General features: G+C 41.0%; 2 protein-coding genes across 7 annotated transcripts; both read left to right on the top strand.

The window, feature by feature from the left end:
• The first annotated feature begins 15 nt into the window (after positions 1–15).
• Positions 16–7,277, top strand: LOC147196076 (myotubularin-related protein 9). 4 transcript variants are annotated; one of them, XM_086128022.1, is made up of 11 exons: positions 16–446; positions 637–693; positions 972–1,080; positions 1,250–1,375; positions 3,457–3,630; positions 3,705–3,922; positions 4,431–4,592; positions 4,714–4,855; positions 6,447–6,667; positions 6,742–6,893; positions 7,142–7,277. In XM_086128022.1, exons 1-11 carry the CDS (start codon positions 262–264, stop codon positions 7,243–7,245), a joined length of 1,650 nt encoding a protein of 549 aa, XP_085984148.1. In that variant the 5' UTR covers positions 16–261; the 3' UTR covers positions 7,246–7,277. The 4 variants fall into 4 exon arrangements, with proteins under 4 accessions (XP_085984148.1, XP_085984150.1, XP_085984147.1 ...); XM_086128024.1 differs by having other exon boundaries at positions 634–693; positions 6,507–6,667; XM_086128021.1 differs by having other exon boundaries at positions 634–693.
• Positions 7,278–8,489: 1,212 nt separating this feature from the next.
• On the top strand, positions 8,490–22,569 carry srrm1 (serine/arginine repetitive matrix 1). 3 transcript variants are annotated; one of them, XM_086126874.1, is made up of 16 exons: positions 8,490–8,607; positions 9,973–10,062; positions 11,213–11,335; positions 14,841–15,011; positions 15,212–15,300; positions 15,388–15,633; positions 15,817–15,999; positions 16,082–16,201; positions 16,324–16,529; positions 18,119–18,205; positions 18,270–18,405; positions 18,484–18,570; positions 19,209–19,667; positions 20,807–20,993; positions 21,542–21,715; positions 21,876–22,569. In XM_086126874.1, the coding sequence occupies exons 1-16, from the start codon at positions 8,587–8,589 to the stop codon at positions 21,984–21,986; spliced, it is 2,490 nt and encodes an 829-aa protein (XP_085983000.1). In that variant the 5' UTR covers positions 8,490–8,586; the 3' UTR covers positions 21,987–22,569. The 3 variants fall into 3 exon arrangements, with proteins under 3 accessions (XP_085983000.1, XP_085982999.1, XP_085983002.1); XM_086126873.1 differs by having other exon boundaries at positions 14,838–15,011; XM_086126876.1 differs by lacking the exons at positions 8,490–8,607; positions 9,973–10,062; positions 11,213–11,335 and adding an exon at positions 11,575–11,677 and having other exon boundaries at positions 14,838–15,011.
• Positions 22,570–23,639: the final 1,070 nt, after the last annotated feature.

Here is a 23,639-nt window from a genome sequence, read left to right as displayed (position 1 = left end):
GCATGCTCTCGTGCAACAGCTTGCAAAAGTGTGACGAATATGTGCGCATGTTCGGGCCTATGCTCAGAGGTTGGGAAAGCCACTTCTATTTATCTTCAGATCGTGAGAGAAACAGACGAGCGAGAGGAGGAAAAGGAGGAGAAACGGGAGGAGGAGGAGCGTCACTGTAGTTTTCTTTCATTTTAGTGTAGGCGAGGAAGTGATTTCAAGTTGAGGCACTTTATTTACTCGAAAGGTTTGCTGGCGCTTGGCTTTGGATGAATGGAGTTTTCCGAGCACATCAAGACAGCGAATGTAGAAGATGTTGTGCTCCAGCAGCCTCTGCACACTTCGATCAAGGGCACCCTGTGCATCACCGGCCACCACCTGCTCTTCTCGGACAGGGAGGAGGAAAGCTGTCAGCAGGTTCTGCTGCTCCTCAGAAACATTGATGCTGTTGAGAAAAGGTGAGGAGATGCACACGGAATAACTTATAGATAAGCATAGTCTAATAATATTTGTTCCTCATAAAGATAAAATACAGTAGTGGAGCGGCATGATATTTCTAGCTTTGATTAAATCATATGGTCATTTACACATAAGCTGTTAAACTGTCCATTATCTAACAAAATAATTCCTCAAATGTGTTTCAAGCAGCGTGGAAAACCTTTTGAACTACTTCAGCCTCTTTCCTAATGCCGGCCACAGCAACAGGTTGGAGGCTCATTTGTGTTGCAATGTGTCAGCAGTTTGTTGCACCTATACAGCCCACAGGAAACATGTTTGGTTACAACAGCTCTTCGTGTGTGCGGCTTGCTATCCTACTAACAGCTCATACTTGTGTGCAGTTTTTACAGCAAGCAGAAGGCCCATGTAACAAAGTTGTGCAAGTCCAATTTTCTGCACTGCTCGAGCCAAAACATGGGGCATCTAAAGTGCGAAGCAGTTATAAGGGTATCGGGGCTATTGTTTTGCTCTGTGTTTGTATATAGAGCTACAGAATCTTCCGGTACCATCGTCATCAAGTGTAAAGATCTACGTGTGCTACAGCTTGACATCCCAGGCATGGAGCAGTGCCTTAACATTGCACAATCCATTGAGGTACATGAAATCACATAAAGTGTCCAGTGCATGGAAAAGAGCCATCTACATGTGATGCATTATTATTATATATTTTTTAATAATAATAATTGTTGTTGTTATTACTGAACCTGGAAGCTTTTATCTGTTTCTTTTTTAGTTTCTCATCATTAACTGTTGTTTTTTCCAGACCCTGTCTTGTCTGAACTGTGTGGCAGAGATGTATCCTTTCTTTTACCGACCCTCCAATGCCAGCGCGCAGGACCCGTGGGGCCTCTCAACCCCCGAAAGACATTACACTGAAATGGAAGAACTCGTAAGATTGAAAATACACATACAGTATGTCTCTTGGCACTGTTTTCTTAACCCTGAGCCTATAATCACATGACAGGAAAATGGCAGGGAAACAGAAGATAGAGGGGGTCAAGAATGAGGAAATCCCCTATTCCAGTTTACAGCTTTACCTACCAACAGCAACCTAACATTTGTAACAGTGAGTCGCCCTGAAGCACTGGGACTGGCTTTTACTGAGAATTTCCTCTTTATTGCTAAAGAACAATACAAATTTCATGAAGTGCTTGGCCAAACATGTCAACACATTTGCCCGAAGAACAACTTAAAAAAAAAAAACTTGCATCTTGCCCAAAAGTCAGGTGGGATAAGCTCCAACATATCTGCGACTCTAATGAGGATAAGGATTTAAGAAATGGAGGGATAAACAACGAAGATGCACCTTCATATGGGGGGTTCTCACCCAGTAGTTTGATAATAGCTCTTCCCTCAAAATCTGCTGTGAATGCTGAGAAATGCTGAACGAAAATGTCACTCTAACTAGCTTTGTGTCTCACATATATGGGAATTTACAGATCTTCCACATGACTAACTGCAAGTAGAGACGCAGGTATACCCTCAGCCAATCAATTTGAATATAGATCGCCAGTGATCATTTGAAACTTAATGGAAAAACTACAAATAATCTGTTTAGTATTGTAGCATGTACACACATGGACAAAATTGATGATACAGTACCTCCTCTGTTAATGAAATAAAACCATAGTGCTCAAAGAAATAACTAGAATATGACAAAATTAAATCATCAATTAAAAAGCAATGAAAAATAAACGCTGAGAATCAGACACTGCTTTTGAATTGAGGTTCAACAGAATTAAAAAAAAAACAAACCCATAAAACAGGCCTGCACACAAATAATGTCACCCTAAAAAAAAAAAGAAAATCATTTGAGAGACGATGCATTATTTGTTATTAAGAAATAATTTTTTCACCATTACCGGTAAGTGAAATTTGATAACTTCCCACGGCACACCATTATAGGTCTCACGACACACTAATGTGCCCCTGCACGCTGGTCTCGAGAAAGCACCCTCCAAACCTGAGATTATTGGAGTTGTTTCGTCATGAAGAGTGGGGAAAAATATCTGCAGAAGTCTGAAAATTTCAAAAATCGTTTGATTGGAGTGAAAGGTTGTGCAGCAAAATATTAAGATAAGGGTACGCACCTTCAGTTTTCTCCATGCCCATTTCACGAGTTTTTTATTTTTATTTTTTTGGCTTGTTGTTTTGTTTGTTGTTTTTTTTTTTTGTTTCCATCAATCTTTTGAACCCCAATACAAAAGCAATGTCTGATTTTCATTGATTAATTTTCATTACATCTTATTTATTATTTACTTGTGTCGGGTTCACTTTGTTCCTGTGAGCACTGTGAGTTTTCCTTCCATTAAAAGAGGGCTACCAACAATTTTGTCTGTGTGTGAAAAGACAGTCCTCGGATGCCATATTAATATGCAGCATTTTGATTATGTAATAAGTGGAATGATTGAGGCATGACTGAGATAGTGTTTTTGACAATTCTTGACTCTCACAGGATTTAAGACTCAACAAGTAAATTCACCAACATTCGAATCTTTGGGGCAGCACTGAACAAGTCATTGGCAGTAGCACATCTGCCAAACAGTTCTGAGGGTTGATGTTGAAAACTAGGGTCCTTTCTATGTTTTCCACAGGCTTTCTGTCAATTGAATTTAAGGCTTTAAATGATCCATTTTGTAGTCAATGGCAATGTGAATGCTTGTTTGTGCCCTTTCACTGTTTGCTGAATAGTCCAGGGTGTACCCCTACATGTTGATCAGGGTAAACTAGAATAGGCTCCTGCTTACCTATTAGCGATACAGAAAATGGATGCATGGATTAAGTTGTTGAGTAAGGCACAGAACTACCCACCCAGGTTGTACTAGGACCTAGTACAATTACATTTCTTGTAAGTGGTGACAAAAGAGCCTCGTCATACTTGCGTGCTGCGAGTCCTTTTATTTCCTGTGGTTTTCAGTCACGTAGTTGCCTTGTCAGGCCTTGATGGCGCTGGGCTGTCTCTGTTTGCAGCATGAAAGGTGGAGACTGAGCACCGTGAACCAAGACTACTCAGTATGCACCTCTTACCCTCCAGCTGTCATTGTCCCCAAGGCAATCGGGGATGACGCACTAAAAAAGGTCGCCAAATTCAGACAGGGGGGACGCTTCCCTGTCCTCTGTTACTACCACAAGAAGAATGGCACGGTGAGGCCAACGTCCCGCAACTTTTATTTGCGGTCGCCTCATTGTTTTGAAAAGCACCCAAAACCCATTTTCAGGTCATTTTGCGCAGCAGTCAGCCACTGACAGGAGCCAACCGGAAGCGTTGCTTGGAAGATGAGCTCCTCTTGCAGATAGTGATCGGGGACTCAGACAGAGGTTATATTATCGACACACGTTCAGCTCAGCAGGCGCAGCAAGCCAGGATGATGGGCGGCGGGTTTGAGTCCAAATCATGCTACAGCAACTGGAAGAGACTACACAGGCACATGGAAAGGTGTGTGGCTATCACGCTATGGGCTCCTTTCCCGTGCCCAGGAAGTGGCAAGCTGGTGAACTCTGTGTGAAGGAGGGCTTGACAAAGATTTGGTATTTTCGCAAAGGCACGCAAGTTGACACAGTTAGAAAAGGGACTTTTCTGCCACTGTGGCATAAACACACACAAGTTAATTTGCTGTCAATCAAAGCAGCAACGCTCAATCCTTGACATGGCAGGAACAGAAATTAATTTGCTAGAAATGTGCAAAGAGGAACTACTACATAAGGAACTACAAGTAGACTTTCACAGATGGCACATGTGAAAATGCGGGCATATCCTGATTTTCATGCACACGCCAAGTAGGGTTGCCAATTTTCACACTCCAAAATAGGAGACAGGTGCTACACTATTCTATCTGATGTTAAAACTTGGAGAGCTAATTATCAATACTTTTGAGGTGGTACTCAGTTTAAAAGCTCGAAAACAATCTACACAATTGCAGTAGAGAATACGTATGTTTATACAGGGGGAAAACACTCCAGGAGAGTCTAATCAAGCTGGTGGAGGCCTGTGGTGACAAGTCCCCGAATATGGACCGCTGGCTCAGTAAGCTCGAAAATTCCAAGTGGTTGTCTCATGTCCAAACTGCGATGTCAACTGCTGGCCTGCTGGCAGAGTGTGTGGAGAGGTAGGCACTCTGAATACGCCTCTGTCAGAAATGCTCCCTTTTTAATCAATATTATGATTATTATTATTAGCAATATTATTATTATTATTATAACATGCATGCGCCTGTTTGTTTTACCCAGAGATGGTCACTCAGTCCTGGTTCACGGCTCTGAGGGGACAGACTCCACACTGCTTATTAGCACTCTTGCACAACTCATTTTGGACCCAAGTTGTCGTACACTGGAAGGCTTTCTGAAACTTCTAGAGAGGGAATTTGTCCAGGTACAGGTAGTTTTTTTTTTGTAGTTCTACATCCATACAACAGGATTACATTAGTATTCATGTATTTTCTTTACATTTTGTATAACTAGTTATGTATCCACTTATCAGTTTTTACCTATCCAATTCAAAGTCCTAGGTGAGCTGGAGTCAAGTTGACTTGGCAAGAGGCTGAGTTCACATTGGACTGGTCGCCAATAAATCAAAGAGCATATATAGACGCATAATCATTTCAATTTCTAGTCACACCTTTGTAATTTTTTAAAATATTGAATTACTGTAATATGTATTTTCTTTTCTAATGTGAGGAGAGCCTGGAGAGGTCCCACAAATGCAAAGGGAGAAAACGCGAATTACACAGAGGTCTGTACAGACATCTTTTGAGTGTGAGGATGATGTGCTACTGCGCTCCCCCTAATTATATATGCTGATCAAATATTTTTTATTATAATATAAATATTTCACTGTTGTCAATATTTTCCCTTGCCTTTTGACTAAGAGAAGTCAGTCATGTGTCCCGTACAGTCTACTGCCTCACAATGAGTCTTGCTGCATCCATTTTGAAAACCCTTTGGCAAATTTGGTATCTTGCTTCACAATAACATAATATTAGTGTTGCATACAAGACTGACTATAATAGACTATTATGGACCATGTTACTGTTATGAGATGGGTGAAACAAGAACGTAAAGGTGTGTAGCTGTGCGCTTTTCTGGGTTCGCGCATTCTTCCATGGAATTACTGTAAAAGCTTTTCCCCTTCTGTACTCCAGAGGCTGTAGTTAAGTCCAGAGAAACATAAGTTAGCTCACTGCCAACACCCAGTGACGGCTGACCTGCTGACAGCGTGAGTCACACCTGTTCCACAACGCTCACAGACTACCCGATGGCCATAATGTGCCACTAAAAGTTACGGCAATGACCACGTGTGCGATTGCAGCTTCAAACATGCTGCTTGGAGTTGTTGTTGTTTTTTTTTTAAATAGTAAAGGGTTCTTATTACAAAAACGTCATTTATCATCATGGTGCTATAGTGAGTCAGATAAGATAAGAAGATAAGAAAACCTTTATTAGTCTCGCAATGGAGAAATTCCCGATTCATTTTTGCTTCTGCGGCAGTCGTCAAATACGTTAACCCTTTCATGTACCATGTAACCTGATAACACAATAAGCTGTCCACTGTAAGTAAGCGCTGTCCCTGAAAGGGTTAAAGTGACACACTGAGTCTGTGGTGCAAAGACGGTTGTAGGGCACCAGGATTCTAGAACAGCCAGCACATTGCCTTTTTTACTCATGGCTAGTCATATAGAATTGTATTTAGTGTTATATTTCTGCTCGCTACGGCGTCTGGATCAGTATGAAGGAATGGTGCCTCCCAGCAACAAGGTTTTGGGTGTGAATCTGTCCAGTAGAGCCTTTCTGTGAGTTATCCCTATCAATGAGTGAGGTAATCTGGGTATATATTGATTGACCATAGGTGTCAATGCGTTTTTTGTTTTTGTTTTTGATGTGATCCAGCGAAGATTAATGGAAGAGATGTAGAGGATAGTTTTCGACATGAATCCATGGCTGCATACTGTATGTCTACCTTGCAGGCAGGACACCCATTCCAGCAGCGATGTTCCCACTCAGCCTTCTCCCATGCTCGTATCCAGCAGGAATGTCCAGTGTTCTTGTTGCTGCTGGACTGTGTGTGGCAGTTATGGCGCCAGTTCCCCCTTGCACTCGGCTTTTCTGAAGCTCTGCTCCTCAGGCTGGCTACTGAAGCCTATGCCTCGGACTATGGCACCTTCCTCTGTAACAGCGACTTGGAACGGTCAGTTATGCTTCCCTTTTTTCACTAATGTACAGAATTTTTCCTGACAATCAACCATTGGCTTTCTTTCCCAGCTGTGCTCTCCAAGTGAAGGACAAGACTCATTGTTTGTTTCGGGCCCTGCTGAAGCCAACGGAAAGAGAGCAGTACACTAACCCACTATATGAGCCAAATGAACTGGCCATTTGGCCTTCAGTCCACCCACAATCCTTACAACTATGGAGGGGTGAGCTTTGGTTCACGTATGGATTCAAGATTTACTAATTTCTGCAGACATGAAAATGGGAGAGGTATTGTTCAGATCAGCATTCATTTATTGAGAGTGAAATGCAAAACATTTTCCCATCAAATCTTGAAATTTTGAGAGCAGAGGTGTTGTGTAAGAAATCCAGAACAAAATGTTGACAGACAAATTCACCCCACAGTGAATGAGAGTTTTCTGTGTCACGTTTTCAGTGTTGATCTTTTTTACAGGCTATTTTCTGAGGTGGACCCAACAGACTCGTCACCTGGAATTGGTCCAGGAGGAGATAAGGAATATGGTCATTGAGTGGGGGAAGATGGCACTCAGCTGTTGAACACTCATCAATAAAGAAGTGATCGGGAAGAGCATGAATTGTGTGTTTTCAAAGAGAAATCTTATATTGGTCCTCATTTCCACTGCCTATTTAGAATTTATGAAGTCATTTCTGTCTACATTGAAACCAAAGCTTAGGGAGAAGATTTAAGTTATTCGAACACTCAGTACTGTTACTACACTGTCCAAAGTTGGGTTCAGTTGGAGCCAATGTCACACACTTACTTTTCACACTGAGGCAGGGCGAAATATTTGTACATTTTCCACTATATAGGTGTGTTTCCAAGCTGGCAAGGACTATTGTCAGGGGTACAAAATTGATACATACGGTGTATTATATTGCACAATGTTAAGAAACACACTTTAAGAATAATTTAGGAACAAATCATGGACCAACGAGCATCCCCCAACGCTACCCCCGGCCTCCAGCAAACCACAGCAGTCCGGACAAGGGAAAAAGCAAGGCGAGGTGATGCCCATGCTGGACGGACTACAAAGACATGAAGCCTGCGGACGCTTGGCCATCCTCCAGGAAGAAAGACAAAAGATTAAGTAAAAAATACTCATATTAAGATGAAAAAAACAAGTTAAAATTTAATTTCAACTGATTTATTTGAGATTCAATTTGGTCATTAGGGAAATGGGACAAGAGAAAACATTTTGGGGATACTCCACACTTATCGGGTATTTTAAAAACTATTTTCAAGCGGTCTTTTCTCTTAGTTTTTTTAGATTTGGACTCGGGACAAGCAAATGTACCCAGAAATTTACCGTTTTAGTATTTTGTAATTTTATTTTCAAATTTTGATGCGTGGGTCGCAAAATGTCCTCCAATTCTGGAATGACCCACCCACTTGTGAGACTGGTACTGTACTGTAGAAATTTCATGAATATTCATAACTTGTAAATGGTGACATCTGGTGGTGTCTTTATGTCTTGGCGAATCCCCAAACGCTGTCCAAAATTTAGACCTATACTGTATTTTTATTTGCCTTTTCCCCCAGCTGAAAATTGAACTACGAAAAGCAAACAAATAAACAAGTGGTAAGATATCTGTTTGGACCAAGGGAGTCACAAAATTTTGATTTTAATGAGTGCGAGATATACAGATGTGTAACAAAGTGCATGCGTGGGTTCGGTTTCTCGGCCGGACAAAGACACGGCACACGTATTGTTTATGTCAGGGCATTAAAGAGGATATTTGGAGGAATCGAGCTGTTGTCTTTCGCCAAGCTGCTTCAGCCGATGTAATTCACGTTGCCTCCTGCAGGATCGCAATCTTCACGAGGCTGGTGCCACACGTCTTCACTCACTGGTCTTCTAACATCTATTTTCTTCAACCATGGACGCGGGATTCTTCCGCGTAAGTTGCTCAGAAATGTAGTCATTGTAAAACCGATTCCAGGTTTCTGTCCTGATCTATTGCTAGCGTTGTCTGTTAATTTGACGTTTACCTATCAGGCCTGTCGCTATTGAGTTACCTTGTATTTTTGGGTACCGACTATCAACTGGTACGTGCCAACATTGCAATTTGCTCGATATTCGGTTAAAACTCTTCGAAAAAGGGTTCTCACATGGATTAGAAAACGAAAGCTAAACTTGTACCGTGGTGTTGCACGGCTCCGAATTGCGTTTGGAGTGACATTCACGTGACACTAGAGTGAAAATGACACGAACTTTGCTTCGCCGGTTACATGAAAGCGGCTAGCCTTCGCTAATAAAGATGGCGCTTGGGTGGTGGATCGTTTCCGTCTCCATGAGCGCGTTGCCGCAACACTGAAATGTCAGAATACATGCGTAGCGAGTAATGTCTGCCGCAAAATCAAACCGATGAAACATTTGTTACTGTGCCTATATGAAGCACAATGTTGCTTGCTATCGGCTGCTTTGTCTTCAATTTCCAAATTTAAGATAATTCGTCAATTGAGCTAATGCTAGCTCATTGCTACCAATGTCATATTTTTAATCCTACTAAATGAACCTGATCAGGATAACTTGACTCTACGCTCATCTTCTAACTTGTACCTTGGATGTGGGAATAGTCCTTTTTCTGTGAATTTTCAGATACTTTTCTTCAAATAGATCCCGATAAGTGACACTTTAGTATATGGGCCTTACATATGGTGGTACCAGAGGCAAAAAATTGTACTCTACCAAGAATACTGTTGCCTTAAGAATAATGTGACTCAAGCAAAAGTTAAAAGTAGTCCTTGAAATAATTATTTCAGAATCATATTCAGAAGCGATATTTTAAAACTCAAATTCGGTGTAATACGTGATTATTTTTCTTAATTAGAGCATGAGCATCAAACTGACAAAAATAAAGACTAGAAATTTTCATTTCAGATATTGTCCAACATTGTGACTTCAAATTGACCAAAGTAGACCTAACTGGAATTTTTTCCACAGATTATTTTGCTTGACGACAGATTATTTTCCTAGATGTAGCTGTTGTTTTTCAACGTCTGTAGAGTAAACAGATTGAATGTGAGCCCTGTGGTGTTGTGCCTCATCTGACTGAGAGTGCCATCCCTTTGATATCCTCTGTTGCTTCTGTCTTCCAACAGATATTAAAAAAGTCACTTTGTAAATGTAGCTTCTTTGTTGGGCTACTGAGACTTGGCATTGAATGGTCTCAAGAGTAAATGCAGTGCATTACTACCCACCTTGTTGTCATGTTTTGCTACTTTTAAATGGTTAGCTAACATTTGATAATTTGTTTCTACAGGGCACAAGCGCGGAGCAAGACAACCGGTTTAGCAACAAGCACAAGAAACTGTTAAAGCAGCTGAAATTTGCCGAATGTCTCGACAAGAAGGTATAAACCATCTACAGTTTGTATATCTTAATTTTGTTGGCGTCATTGATATTTCAACTCAAGCATACATACTACAACTAAAGGGTTAATTAATTTGATCTATTAATCAGAGTTCATTACTCAGGATCTTTTCACTTATTTTTTTTTGATGTGCACTGCTTGCACCAACATGACTGCAAACAGAGATGAGCTAGTTTGCAGAAGAATAGCAAGTGCTGCCAATTGAAACTGTTTCAGACCCCCTCTAGTGACTATTAAAAAAAAAGCAACTCAGGATTAATACCTACTCAGAAACAAACGGCATGAGGTGACTGATATATTGTTTTCCCCTCTGTCAAGAAAGGGGGCTGGTGGAAAGCTATTGTGCAAAAAATTTCCAAAGTCATGGTGCCAGTTAAGAAGTGACTGGTGAACATGTTGGCAAAGGTTTAGGCCAGAGATGTTTGCTTCCAAGCTGCAAGTATTTTTTTGCCTTGTCTGACTGCTACAACTCTATACACTGTTCCTGTGGATCCTGACAAAAGTCTTTGAAGGCATTGAATCCATGAATCTAAAAACAAGGCCTAATTGCCCTTGAAATCTCTTCTATCAATCTTTGCTCTGAAAAGTCTAAATGCTAACACATATTTGGATTTGGATTTTTGATTATGTATATAGTTTCAAATCTTTCTTCAAATAATTTACTGAACAATCACATAGTAACAAAATGCAGTTACTACAGCGGAACCAATATAAGTGATGTGATTTTAGTCGGCTTGAGGAAGCCAACGTTACTACATCTACAATAAGCAGAGATGCAATACTGAGGCTTGGCTGCACCTGGAAATACTCTCCATAAAGTTTATGTACAGAATTGGTGACAAATGGGCTACCGTGGCAAAGTCCAACCCTCACTGGAAAAGAATTCAACTTAACTGGTTGGACTAGTTGGAATCGGTACAAGAGCCCTAGGTCTGTTTGGAATCTGCGCCCAACTGTATCTAGTCGGAGCTTTGCCTCGCACACCAGCTCATGCTCTTTCACTGCCAGAGAGGTGACATTCCATGTCCCTAGAGCTCGCTTCTCTAGCCGGAAGGGAGGTGAGGGAGCATTAAAAAAAGGCACACATCGTTTTTTGAATGATTTCATTGTTTGCCTTTGTGTCTTTTAGGTGGATATGACCAAAGTAAACCTCGAAGTCGTAAAGCCATGGATTACTCAACGGGTGACAGAGATTTTGGGGTTCGAGGACGATGTCGTCATAGAGTTCATATTTAACCAGCTTGATGATAAGGTAATGCTTTTAATTGTGGTTCTTTGTTTTGACACAACTGTATACTTGAGGGAAGTGCTTTCTCATTAAAGAAGGGAAATTGTCACATTGTGCTCATCTTAGACTAATTGAGTGGTTAAATTAGCAATTGGTGTGATTATAACAATGTTTTGCTGTTATGTAACGAAGTGACTTTATTCAGCATACTTCTAATTATGATGTGATTTATGATTTAAAAGGCCTGAACCAATATGGATGTTATACCTTGCATCAGAAGTATAGCACCAACACCTAATTAGCTCTCTCCTGAGCCCAAAGTCACTGAGCCCAACTCTCCCTTCATGATGCAGTGTGTGTTTTGAGGTGAGTTATATCCAGGGATCATTATTATGCCAGTGATCGACACACCTGAAAAATGCCATAGTTATATCCTCCCTAGGATTATTCAGCTCATTAAAACTTCCAGATCCCTTAAAAGTAGTTGAAGTTGCCGCCTTGAGGGAATTGTAATAGATAACACATTTTTACAAGTACCGTATCCTAATTTAGCATGAAGGTTGAATGATTTCAACCAACTTCCAATTGAGTAGCATGTATATTTGCCCTGGTTGTGATACAGATGGGTGTGTTTGATCACATTATGTATTGTATACCCAACCCAGTAGGTATTGCGTATCTTATTATTTCTGCACTTCAGACAGATGAATTTGTAACAAGAATGAATCCTTGGAATTAGTCACTCAGAATAACTTAATGCACACTTATGGGACATACTGTGCATGTTATTCATTCTATGTTACAAAGTATGCTACATTTTAAAATCGGAAATAGAGACTTTTGGCAAGATTATTTATTTATTCTTTCGGTCACATTGTCTGCCTATTTGAGGAGAGGAGCGGCATTAACATTGATATTCTTTTCATTTTGTTGAAGGTCTATTGCCAGTCTTCTACTTAATATGTTCATTGATAGTCCCCCCAGGAATCTGCACAGAAAAAGTGTTGAGTCCACGGAGAACAATCCTGATTCAGAGGAGATCTTGATTCTGCGGCTTAAAAATAGATTTTCGGAGGGCATAAAAATATCAACCTAAAATAACCCAGTTATAAAACGAATTCATGTACGAATGATATACAAATTCTTTTAAGAAATTATCCACTAAACCAAAACACTGCAACATTGTGGTTATAAAATAATCAACATCAGTATTTTCTCTCTTTATAGGGCAGATTTATTGAAGAAGAAGAATTTATAATTAATGAACTTTTTATTTTCATTACTCATAAAGTGCAAAACATTTCACCAAACTGGGTTTGAGGTAGATAGAAGTGATATTAAAGCAAAATTTAGAAGTGTAATTTAGCCACTTGACCTGGATATTGTAAAAATCCTGCAATACAGTATGATAGCAAATGTAATTCAGCCAGACAGAACGCTCATTTATTACGCCATCTTTAGTACACATCTCTGTTGCGTGTGGTCATCTTTACCGGACGGCTTCATGGAATGAAGAGAAAGAAAAGCGGTGCCTCATTTCCACATAATTCCTCGCTCCTCTGTTGAAAAAAGATGATTAAAAAATTAGCCCCTACACTGGGGGTGCCCTAGTTTTTTGGACGGAAGAGCTGCTTTTTAAGCAGCCAACCTTCCACAATTGACGAGTTCATGCACGTCACACATGCGAACGTACACACACGTGTACTCTCATGCCACAATTTGCAATAGCCATCACAGACCCTAACATGAACAAAACAGAAGAGTAAACCAGATAGATACAAGGCAGACATATCTCTGAGTTTTATGAAAAGGAAATCACTGCCTATCTTAGTGGGAGACCTGACACAGGGAGCAGAGACGCACTTTTGTAGAGTGTTTCATGCAGAAACATCACTATCACAGCTTGCGTGTTTTAAAATGCCGCCTCGGCTCTACAGATTCCCATTTTTGCTAATGTCATTGGTGTTTTGTTGATTGCACAAACATGAACCAAAACTAGGATCTATCTCAAAGGCTCTGATTGTGAGCTGCAATTGCAGTCTGCTGACCATTAACAGCTTTCTGTGATGCAGGTCATGCGCCACTGTAGTTTAAAGCTGACCTACTTTTTCATTTTCCAAAATACTTTTTTGTGGACGTGAGAATGAGAGGATGTGTAGGATGTATTGTACATGAACACAAAAATATATATAATATTAATAACACGTTCACACCCACCCCAAAAAGAAATCATTAATTTTTTTCTTTTTCCCCCACATCCCTCCCAGTCGACTTGGGACCAGTCCATGGACTACCGTTCAATGGCACATGAGTGGTTGGACACTATCCCTACACGTTGGATCATCTACTGTAATCACTGCCACATGTCATTGAATTTTGCGTGTTTCATCTTTGTGTGCAGGCGTGTCACATTATGGACGTGTTCAATTCACGTAGAGGACGCATTTGTTTGTGTAATGTGAACAGGAACATAAAAAGCACATTTAACAAAAAATCTGAATTGGGTATCGCGCGCTGCAGTGCGAACATAGCCTATCCGACCGGGACGTCTAGCTGCCGGGATGAAAACTACATGTAAATCTAATCTTCTGCACCTTGCCCTTATTTCCGCTGTCTTCTTTCTCTTGCACGGTGAGCTTCGAAATCTGCGGCAAATTCTGCGATCGTGGAATTGCGGATTCCTGTGGGGAGTACATTAAGATGCAGTTAACCACATATTCATGTGTGCCTCCAGTAGCTCTGCCTAGATTTGCTAAGTTAAATGGTATTACAAATAGACCATGGTAAGAAAGATTAATGATAATTGATATTGTTGAATAACACGCTTTTTTTTTTTTTGTGTTGCTCTGTACTCATTATTGCTTGTTCGTCTCTTGCAATTTAGATAAATGATATAACATTAAGCTCAAGGTGGTTGAGTCTCAAGCAGTAGTGAGGCGGAAGCAAGCCAAGGGAGCTCCATGCCCACTGATCCCACGGGACTCACTGAAGACACCGGAACTGTACTTAAAAGTGTTGGGTTTTAATGCACTCTGTATTGTGGCTATTTGTTAGAAATCTGAAGTTGTAGATTGTGGGGAGATTGTACAATGGGATGGGAAAGGACACATAATTTTAATGAATATCATATATACAAGATAAGATCATTTCTTTTGTATATATATACTTTGTGTGTATATGTGAATGTAGAGGAGCAGCAATTAGAATATGATAGCAACATTGCATGCAAGATTTGATCAGCTAGATTTCTTCTCCGCTTTCAGTTTTCAATTGGAGTTCAAATGAAACTCGTTGCCAGAGTCCAGTAGTGGACTCTGTTTTATTTATTTATTCAAATAAATTTGAGTAGGAAGCATTTCTTTTTACAGTTAACAAAACAATCAAAGGTACTGTATATTCTAGAAAAATGAAAGCTAGGCACTCCCAATTGAGAGCTCCTACCTCTTAATTATATTTGTGTGCCATTATTTCAACAGCATTATGTTTCTGTCTCTCTCTTTCTCTCTCCCTTTCTTCGTGTGTTTAGCAGCACCCGGATAGCAAGATGATGCAGATTAACTTGACGGGTTTCCTGAATGGGAAAAATGCCAGAGAGTTCATGAGAGACCTCTGGCCCCTGTTGCTGAGTGCCCAGGAGAACATTGCTGGCATCCCAACCGCATTTTTGGAGCAGAAGAAAGAAGAAATTAAGCAGAGACAGGTGAGATGTAGACACCTTTTGGTCCAAAACAAATATGTCAAATGTCTCAATGGCGTTTTGTGAAATGTAATATAGTCTGATATGTTTTGGATGTTCTCTTGAAATTGCAAACAGTAACGTTGCATTTTTGACTACACAAATGAAAACATTTAAAATGCTCAGTTGTTAGAGGTGTCAAATAGTATTGTCACCTCATACAGATTGAACAGGAGAAGCTTGCTTCTCTGAAGAAGTTGGAGGAGGAGAAAAAGGATTCAAGAGAGAGGGCTCAGTCAAAGAGCCCGAGAAGGTAATGCAGTTCCTCTTCTTCAGAGTCAGATGAATGTAGCATAGTTTTGTTTTGATCCAACTCATTGTTAACCTTTTCTATCTCCAGACGCAAGACGAGGTCTCCATCACCAAGGCGCAGGTCTCCGTCACCACGGCGCAGGTCTCCATTGAGGCGGGAAAGGAAACGAACCCCGTCACGCTCCCCAAGACGTAAAGCCACTCTACCTGGTGGGAGCTCACCTCCTCCACCCTTGATGCAGCTTTCCACAAAACCTGTGGAGCAGCCATTGGAGCCTGACACATCAGGAAGAGCCATGCCAGAACCAGTCATCCAAGAAGTGTCTTCCACCAGGTATGTGTTGAAACTTTGCTTGTCCGAATGGGTAGATGTGTAGTTCAGAGATTGTGGTAAACTATCTCCTCTGCATCAGTTATATTTCAACTAAAAGGAAGCACAGTGAAGTTATGCTATTGCCAATGTATTTCTACACTCGTAAACAAATAATCTAAACAAAACATACCCTCTTTTCTCCAGCGAATCTGTTGTAGAGGTGGCTAAAGCAGACACGATTACTGAAGACAAGGAGCTCCCACCTGACAAAAATAAGAATGAGGAGAGGCCCAAGTCCAGGGAAAGGGAGAAGGACAGTAGGAAGGAAAGACCTCAGCGCCGTTCCCGTTCTCATTCTCGCCACCGCAAACGGCGTTCTCGTTCAAGGTTGTTTTCTGTTAAACTAATATGTTGAATCGTCTTCAAAAGATGTCATACTTTAACCTAACTATCCTCTAACCTCTTTTAGGTCTTACTCTCCACGTAGAAGACAGAGTCCCCGAAGGAGAATGTCTCCGCGCCGAAGAAGCCCACCCAGACGGGGCCCTCCCAGCTCCAGAAACCGACACAGGCGTTCTCCTGTCCGTAGGTTCGTCTTTGCCAATGCTTTCTAACGTTGTGAAATATAATACCTGAAAGTCTCCGCTTTAGTGTTTTAAATTCATGGGTTATGTCACTTGTCGGTCTAATTGTGTCATATATGACCCACAGGAGACAATCTCGTTCTGCTTCATACTCTGGCAGCAGTTCCTCTCGCTCGCACTCGCCTAAAAAAGTAATCAAAAGAATATCCAACACGCCGCCACGAAAACAGCCCCACTTTCCTGATGCCATTAGCCCTCCCAGGAAAGACAGGCGATCACCTTCTCCAAGGGTCAGAAGGGGCAGAGGGTCAGCGTCTCCTGTCAGATCATCTGGTAAGGTCTTCAACCTTTTCCTTGCTATGGTCCTTGGTGCCAATAGGGGATAGCTATGGTTTTCATAGCAGTCTTCGTGGCATCAAATAAAGTGTGTAAAACACAAATCACAGTTTTATGTTAGAAGCGGTACTTTGGATCTCTTCAATTCTGATGGAATAATGATTTAAATGTGTTTGAGAGGATCATCTCTGACAATTCAGTCAAAATTGAGCATTTTTGCCTTTGTAAGGAAAAGAATGATGCATGCCATCAGATTGTACAGGTGGCCATATAGTTGTGGCAAAGTGAGTCATGCAAGAAAAAGCAATCAGCTGTTGAACAACTTTATAGTATTTTAATCAGACATGCAGTTAATGGAAGTAAACAAAGCTATGGTTAATTTAAATTATGGACTCATGGACCATTATAAAAACTGTTTTAAGTCATGCAGTAAAGAAATTAATAAATGCAGTATTTTTTGCACGATAACTTCGAGTATAGTTGCACCACTCAAAAAATGAATCATGAAGAAATGGAAAAGAAGTCATACTGGACAATAGTACAGCTCACAGACCCCTTATAAACAATAAAAATATTGGAGACAGTTTTCCCTTGCCAGGATGCTGGTCACTGGGGCCCTCCTCTGGAGGTGGGGCTCGCCGGCCTCTATTGTTGAGGTGGCCGATTGGAGTTGTGGTCGGTGCTTGTCTTGGCAGCAACCCACGAAATCGCTGTTAGGGATGCCGTTAAGTTAAAGGAGGAGTCCCATCACCTAATGGGTACCAGCTAAACAAACGGAACATAGCTTCAGCAGCAAAAACTCCGGTATGGGGAAGAGTTTAATGAGGCCATGGAAGCCAACTTCTGACCGGCTTCGAGGACATTTTGGCCCACCATCCGACGTCTCAGGAGGTGGAAGCAGTGTACCATTAAACACTGCTTAGTGAGGATGGGGCACTGCTGACCTCAACTCGGGAAACTGAGTCGGTGGGCAGAATACTTCGAAGACTTCAATTTCACCAACCCCTATACCATCTTTGTCATAATTTGGTTTGCATTGCCAACAGTAAGTCAGATTTATTTAAGGTGAGGTTTGGACTCCGCCAAGGCTGCCCTTCACAGTTCAGAGTGTGAAGTGGTTGGGATGAAAATCAGCACCTCCAAATCCTTTAATAATGGTCCTCAGTCGGAAAACGGTGGAGTGCCTTCTCCTGGCTGGGGAGAGGGAAGTCTGGGCTTCCCTGCTAAAACTGTTGCCCCCGCGACCTGACCCCCGGATAAGCGGTAGAGAATGGATGCATGGATGGACTGGACAATAAGTCACATTTTTGGGGAAAACTTTGTTTTCTCAAAAAATAGAGACCCAAAACATCTGAACTCAGACTAAAAGGATCAACTTTTCTGAGGATTAGAAGCTTTCAGATACAACCGGAACTCGTTCGCCACCATCAAAATAATTCGGGAAATGGGGATTTTGGGTGCAAGTCTGATTCAAAATTAGTTAAAATTGAAAGTCAGTTCACATGATTGAAATCTGTTTCCTGAAAGAAGTTACTTTGTCAGGGGAACTTGTAACTGATGGGAGATTTTATCATCTTATGTTGCAGAGGAGGATAAAAACGAGAAAGGCGCAACTGCGGATTCTGTGCAGCAAAGACGACAATATCGTAGACAGAATCAGGAGTCATCTTCAGGTATTGATGAATTTTACTCTGCCAGCCCTACTTTGCTATAACACTTTTTTTTTTTTTAATTCAGACTCAGGATCTTCCTCCTCAGATGACGAAGCATCCAAGAGACCAAAGGGAGGACCAGGTGCTAGGAACGGTGACGTTAAGAGGCGGCGTAGCCACACCCCTTCCCCGAGGAGGCGACAGAGAGAGGCCTCTCCTAGGCAAGACACATTATAAATATATATATTTTTATTTTTGTTGACAAAGGAAAGTTGATTTGACTCTTTGTTCACTTTCAGGAAAAGGCGTTCACCATCTCCTGGTCCACGCAGACGCCGTTCCCTTACTCCCGTAAGGCGTCGCAGGTCCCCTTCACCAAGACGAAGGTATTGACATATTTATGATGCATTGTAGGAATGGAACAGTTTGAAAACCATTTTAAACATTTCGTTTTGACTCCTTTGGTTCGGTTTGCATGTCTCATGTTTGTTCATATTACTGTTTTTGAAATTTCTTTGGGTTCTGCTTTATCTTTTTGAGATCTTTTGGCCGGAGGATGACACATTGGAGTACCTGCATACTTACTGCTAATTATGTACCCACGATGCTTTACTTTGCAACGTGTCGTGGTGGCCTGAATAACACAGAATATATGACATTTAGAGAATAAATGACACCGAGATGTCCTGTATATTATTGATACACTGATTCGAATGAGCGGCAACTCATGCCAGGGGCCTAAGATTGTCACTGAGCCCAATTTTAGCCACGCCCCAAAAATGAGGAAAACTGAAATGGAGAATGCCAGCTTCATGCTATGTCGCCACAATTATGTCCTAAGTAGTTGTCAGTTGTAAAACATTTTCAGAAATTACCCGTGAACATTTATAATGTATTTAGAAAGAACTAACTCACTGACTTCACTTTAAAGGGTGTTAATGACAAAATAATTGTTACCTGTACTTCTCTGTCCCTGTACAATTAACAGTAAATCTCTATTCTAAATGTCTTTGGTGCTTTGCAGGTCTCCTTCCCCACCTCCCCGCAGACTCTCTCCATCCAACAGGCGTTATTCTCCTCCAATCCAGCGCCGCTACAGCCCCGTACCTCCTCAGAAGAGGAAATTATCTATCTCTCCTGCTAGACGTGGTTCACCAGGGCACAAACGCCGTCCTTCAAGATCTCCAAGACGCCGAAGTTCTCCCACTCAGCGGAGGCGCACACCACCCTCATCAATATCCCCTCCCAGACACAGAAGAAGCCCCAAGTCCTCTTCTGCCCGGTTAAGTCGGGATGCACGGTCCCCTGCTGCAGCAGCAAATCGGCGCTCTCAGTCCCCTGTAAATCGCAGTCGCATTAACAGAGATTCGAACAGTCCTGCGAGGCCTTTTGAATCCTCCAACCAGCGGAGACACTCTCCATTGCAGAGTGAAAAACCTATCCGAAGAGTCTCCCGTACCCCTGAACCGCGCAACATTCAGAGGTAAAAGTGACACTGTTTGCACATTTTTTGGTTCCGCAACAAGATTGGCTTATGCAATATAGTATTTATAGACAAGGACAAAATTGTTGGTTCCCCTCTATTAATGAAAGCCTCCAGCGGTAAAAACATGATACTGCTTCAAGTAATACTGGTAACAATTTACGGAAACTTGACCAGTGAAAATCAGACATTGTTTATTAAGTTGTTGTTCAGTAGAATCATTTGAAAAAAAAAAAAACAACTAATGAAACAGGCCTGCACAAACATGATATACCTAGACAGGATTGAAAATGATTTGACCATAGCCAGTTATACTAAGGTTGGTCCCAATTAGCATTATAGGTGTCTTCAAACTTGTAATCAGTCAATTTGCTCATTACCAGGACGACAAAGTCACTGCGCTGTTTGGTGACATGGGGTGTCCTACACTAAACATCGAAGACAGAGAAAGATTTGTCTCAGTGTGCATGTCTTCCAACAATCATTAAAGCAGGTGTCAAACCAAAAATTGTCTTTGCAAAATGTTCTTTGCGCTTCTACTAGTCTGAGCATGGAATTCGGATTAATATTGTGTTTTTGGAAACATTTAGCATAATCACCCATTTTTAACCATCTCAAGGGCCTGCCATTTTATCTTGTACTGCTGTTGACTGAAATGGACATCAAAGTGCCCACAGGCTTTGCTTGCGAAGGTCATGCATGGTTCAACTGTTTTCTGGGTTTGGGCATGTGACATTTGCAAGGTGAGCTCAAATGGAACTGATGTCGGTTTCACTCAACACCAGTTGGTAGTACAGGACAAAATGGCAACCCCTTGAGGTGGATAAAAACAGGTGCCTTGCTTGATTCTTATTCCGAACCACATATTAATCATAACACCTTGTTTTAGATTAGTGGAGGCACATAAAACATTTCAAAGAATTTTTTACTTGACTTTGTTTACATGCGCCATGTATTTTTTTCCCATGACAGAAAATATTACACGTGTAAACAAACATAATAGTTGTCAATTCTTTCTCTCATTGCCCTAACAGAAAATAGTAAGTATTTGAGAGTGTGAATCGAAGTGTAACAGTAACTCGATTGTGATTAACTTGTGCAGGTTGACATTGATGATGTCAATGTCATTGATCTTACAGACGTTCTCTGAGCCCTCAGCCTTTGAGAAGAGTTTCCTCCAGATCTCGATCCCTTTCTCCTCAACCAGCTCCAGTGAAAAGCCTCGCCCCCGCATCTGCCTCCCCTTCACCATCTCGATCTGCTAGTGCTTCCCCCCCACCAGCCAAAAAGGCAAGCAGTGGCTCTGGTAGCCGATCACCTAGCAAGGTATTCAAACTAAAGTGGTGATTATTTTCAAATCGTAATAAATAATAAGGCTGCACAATATGTGAAAATTGCTATATCAATACTATTGTGATAAACATGTACCTGTATCTGAAGAAAGTATATTTTTGTTACTAAATATTTTTTTAAAAAAGTAGGCTGAATGTATTCTTAGCTAATTGTAATAAATTACAAGATTTGACATTTTTTTTAGTTAGTGTTAGTGCCCCTAGATACTGTTAATTTTGGTGGTGATGCACATTTAAGATTGCATCTGATTGGTCAAAGTCAGATAAGCATAGCATTCCATTTGAAATAAATCTTCCATCTTTGCAATACGCAAATTGCACGTGCCATTAGTACAATGATATTTTTGAGATATGTTGTGCAGTGTCAAGAGATTTAGGGAAGTTGTTTTAAGTCTGTGCTGTTGTTAAATTCATCCATTTTCTGATCCGCTTATCCTCGTTCTCACATTGACTGTCACAATTTCACTTGATTGTTTTTTTAAAAAAATCTTTGTAATTGGCTTGTAATGTGTTGAATTTCAGAATTCAGATGTTGATGGCAGCGCCAAAAAGAAGAAAAAGAAGAAGGAAAAGAAGCATAAGAAGGACAAGAAACATAAGAAGCACAAGAAGCATAAGAAGGAGAAGAGTGGCAACACCGGGAGTGGAGAGACCCAGCAGAACCAGGGTGGGGATGAAGATGGTGAATCAAGAAAGGTTATGTCTGTTTGTCATCTTTAGCAACGGAGGTTTTCTGGTGGCATTTCAGTAAACGGCATAGAACATCGAAGTAGGAGATAGGGTTTTATTATTATTTTTTGACAGACTGTTTCTCTCCCTGGTTTAATAATAATCACAGATGGTTGTTCTTTTCCAGGAATCAGAGAGCGAAGTGGAGGACACGTTGGATGATTTGGAGAAACACCTGAGGGAGAAGGCCCTCCGCTCCATGAGGAAGGCCCAGGTGTCTCCCTCACAGATGTCCTAATTCTCAAGGAGCGCCCCTCCACCTACCCCACCCTTTTCACATTAACCTTGATGTTTGTGATAAAATGATTCAATTTAGAATGTACAAACTGGTGATTTGCGTTTTCTTTCTTTTTACAGATTTGGTACATTTTGAGGCATTGCTTTTCAGTGTGATTTGTCAGCCTACCAGCGACACTGTAAAAAGTTTGTGTTGTCCATTACTACTAAATTGATGAGCATGGGAACATGTAAATTGAGGGTTGATTTAAAGACACCCCCGCCCACCCTTTTCCACAACCAAAAGTAGACTCCTGTTAAGAAGTGATTGCATGTGCAGTGACTATGTGGTGTGCATGTGGAGCAGTGCCACTTCTGTGCTAAATTGTTTTGGTCCTCAAATAGTGCACAATTTTCTTTACCAGTTGGTTATTGTGACTCATTCAGAGAGGATGCTTTAATTTATCCAACTAGATTTTTTTGTTTGTTTTTTTGGGGTACATCCTTGTTCCAAGTTAATCCGTGTGGGACTGCTTTGCTTTGTATTTAGTACCCCTTATTTGTCTTGTCAACCTTTCAGAATTAAAAGCTTTTTATAGAATCTCTTAATGTTTCCAGTGAAATCTGTGAAATACCATTGCGAATTTGAGATAGTTATAGTCAAACAAAGAATGGGGTAACATATCAAATTGATGAATGTGAAAATAATTCACATTAGGTAATCTAACACTGACATCCAAACATTGCTTTAAAGAGTTTTAAACCCAAACCCAGGTTTATTACTTAGCTACATCCAGCCAAAAATGTATTGTCCAAGTAAGTAATGTGGTGCTATCGAACCCCGTTTGGAGCAACAAATTAATAATGACCCTTTAACTGATTTGGAATGAAATGTATCATAATAGAGCTGTGCTTGTTTGGTAGAATACGTTACATTTTGGAGGGTTTTCAAACCAGTATGCTATCCTGTAGTTTTAAGTCAATTGAATCTGTAGATGCTTTTAGTAAATTACAGTATTTTGATTCTTTATACATTTCGTAATTTATTCCAAGGGAAAAGACAGGTCAGATGTGAATGCTTTTGGTGTAAGGCATGGGCACATCATACAACTCGGGATTTATACTCCTCTTGAAAAAGCACATTTTAAAGTTTTGTTTTCTTTGGACCTCGTTTTTTTTCGCTGTGAAGCAAATGGTCAAACAACATGTGCTGGATGATTTGGGACATATTGGAATTGATGTTTTTTTTGAGGGGGTGGTCGACTAGTTAGCGCGTCAACCTCACAGTGCAGAGGTCGTGGGTTCGATCTCGGCTCTGGCCTTCCTGTGTGGAGTTTGCATGTTATCCCCGGGCCTGCGTGGGTTTTCTCTGGGTACTCTGGTTTCCTCCCACATTCCAAAAATGTGTGGCAGGCTCATTGAACACTCAAACTCAGGTGGCAAAGTCAAGGCCCGCCATGTCATTTTTTGTGGCCCGAAAGCAAATCATCTGTGTCAACTTCCATGATCCTTGCTTAAATCTGGACAGACATCACAAATTGTCATACGTAATAAATAACGGTAACATTTTGCAATAAGTTTATCCTGTTTACATTCATTTGAGCAATAATTTAACAAATACTTGACTGATTTCAAAACTAGTGAGCCATCATCTTTGGGTGGGGGCGGGGGTGTA

This window comes from Hippocampus guttulatus, chromosome 13 (assembly GCF_054856545.1).
Source record: "Hippocampus guttulatus isolate MCC_2025c chromosome 13, RoL_Hgut_1.0, whole genome shotgun sequence".
Classification (NCBI taxonomy): Eukaryota; Metazoa; Chordata; class Actinopteri; order Syngnathiformes; family Syngnathidae; genus Hippocampus; species Hippocampus guttulatus.
The sequence above is the reverse complement of the archived record's forward strand: the minus strand, read 5'-3'. Positions and strand labels throughout refer to the sequence as shown.

Coding starts and splice junctions, on each gene's coding strand:
- LOC147196076 (XM_086128021.1), top strand. CDS start 262: ATGGAGTTTTCCGAGCACATCAAGACAGCGAATGTAGAAGATGTTGTG. Junction 447..633: donor ATTGATGCTGTTGAGAAAAG/GTGAGGAGATGC, acceptor ATGTGTTTCAAG/CAGCGTGGAAAACCTTTTGA. Junction 1,376..3,456: donor ACACTGAAATGGAAGAACTC/GTAAGATTGAAA, acceptor CTCTGTTTGCAG/CATGAAAGGTGGAGACTGAG.
- srrm1 (XM_086126873.1), top strand. CDS start 8,587: ATGGACGCGGGATTCTTCCGC. Junction 10,063..11,212: donor CCGAATGTCTCGACAAGAAG/GTATAAACCATC, acceptor TGTGTCTTTTAG/GTGGATATGACCAAAGTAAA. Junction 18,406..18,483: donor CAGAGAGAGGCCTCTCCTAG/GCAAGACACATT, acceptor GTTCACTTTCAG/GAAAAGGCGTTCACCATCTC.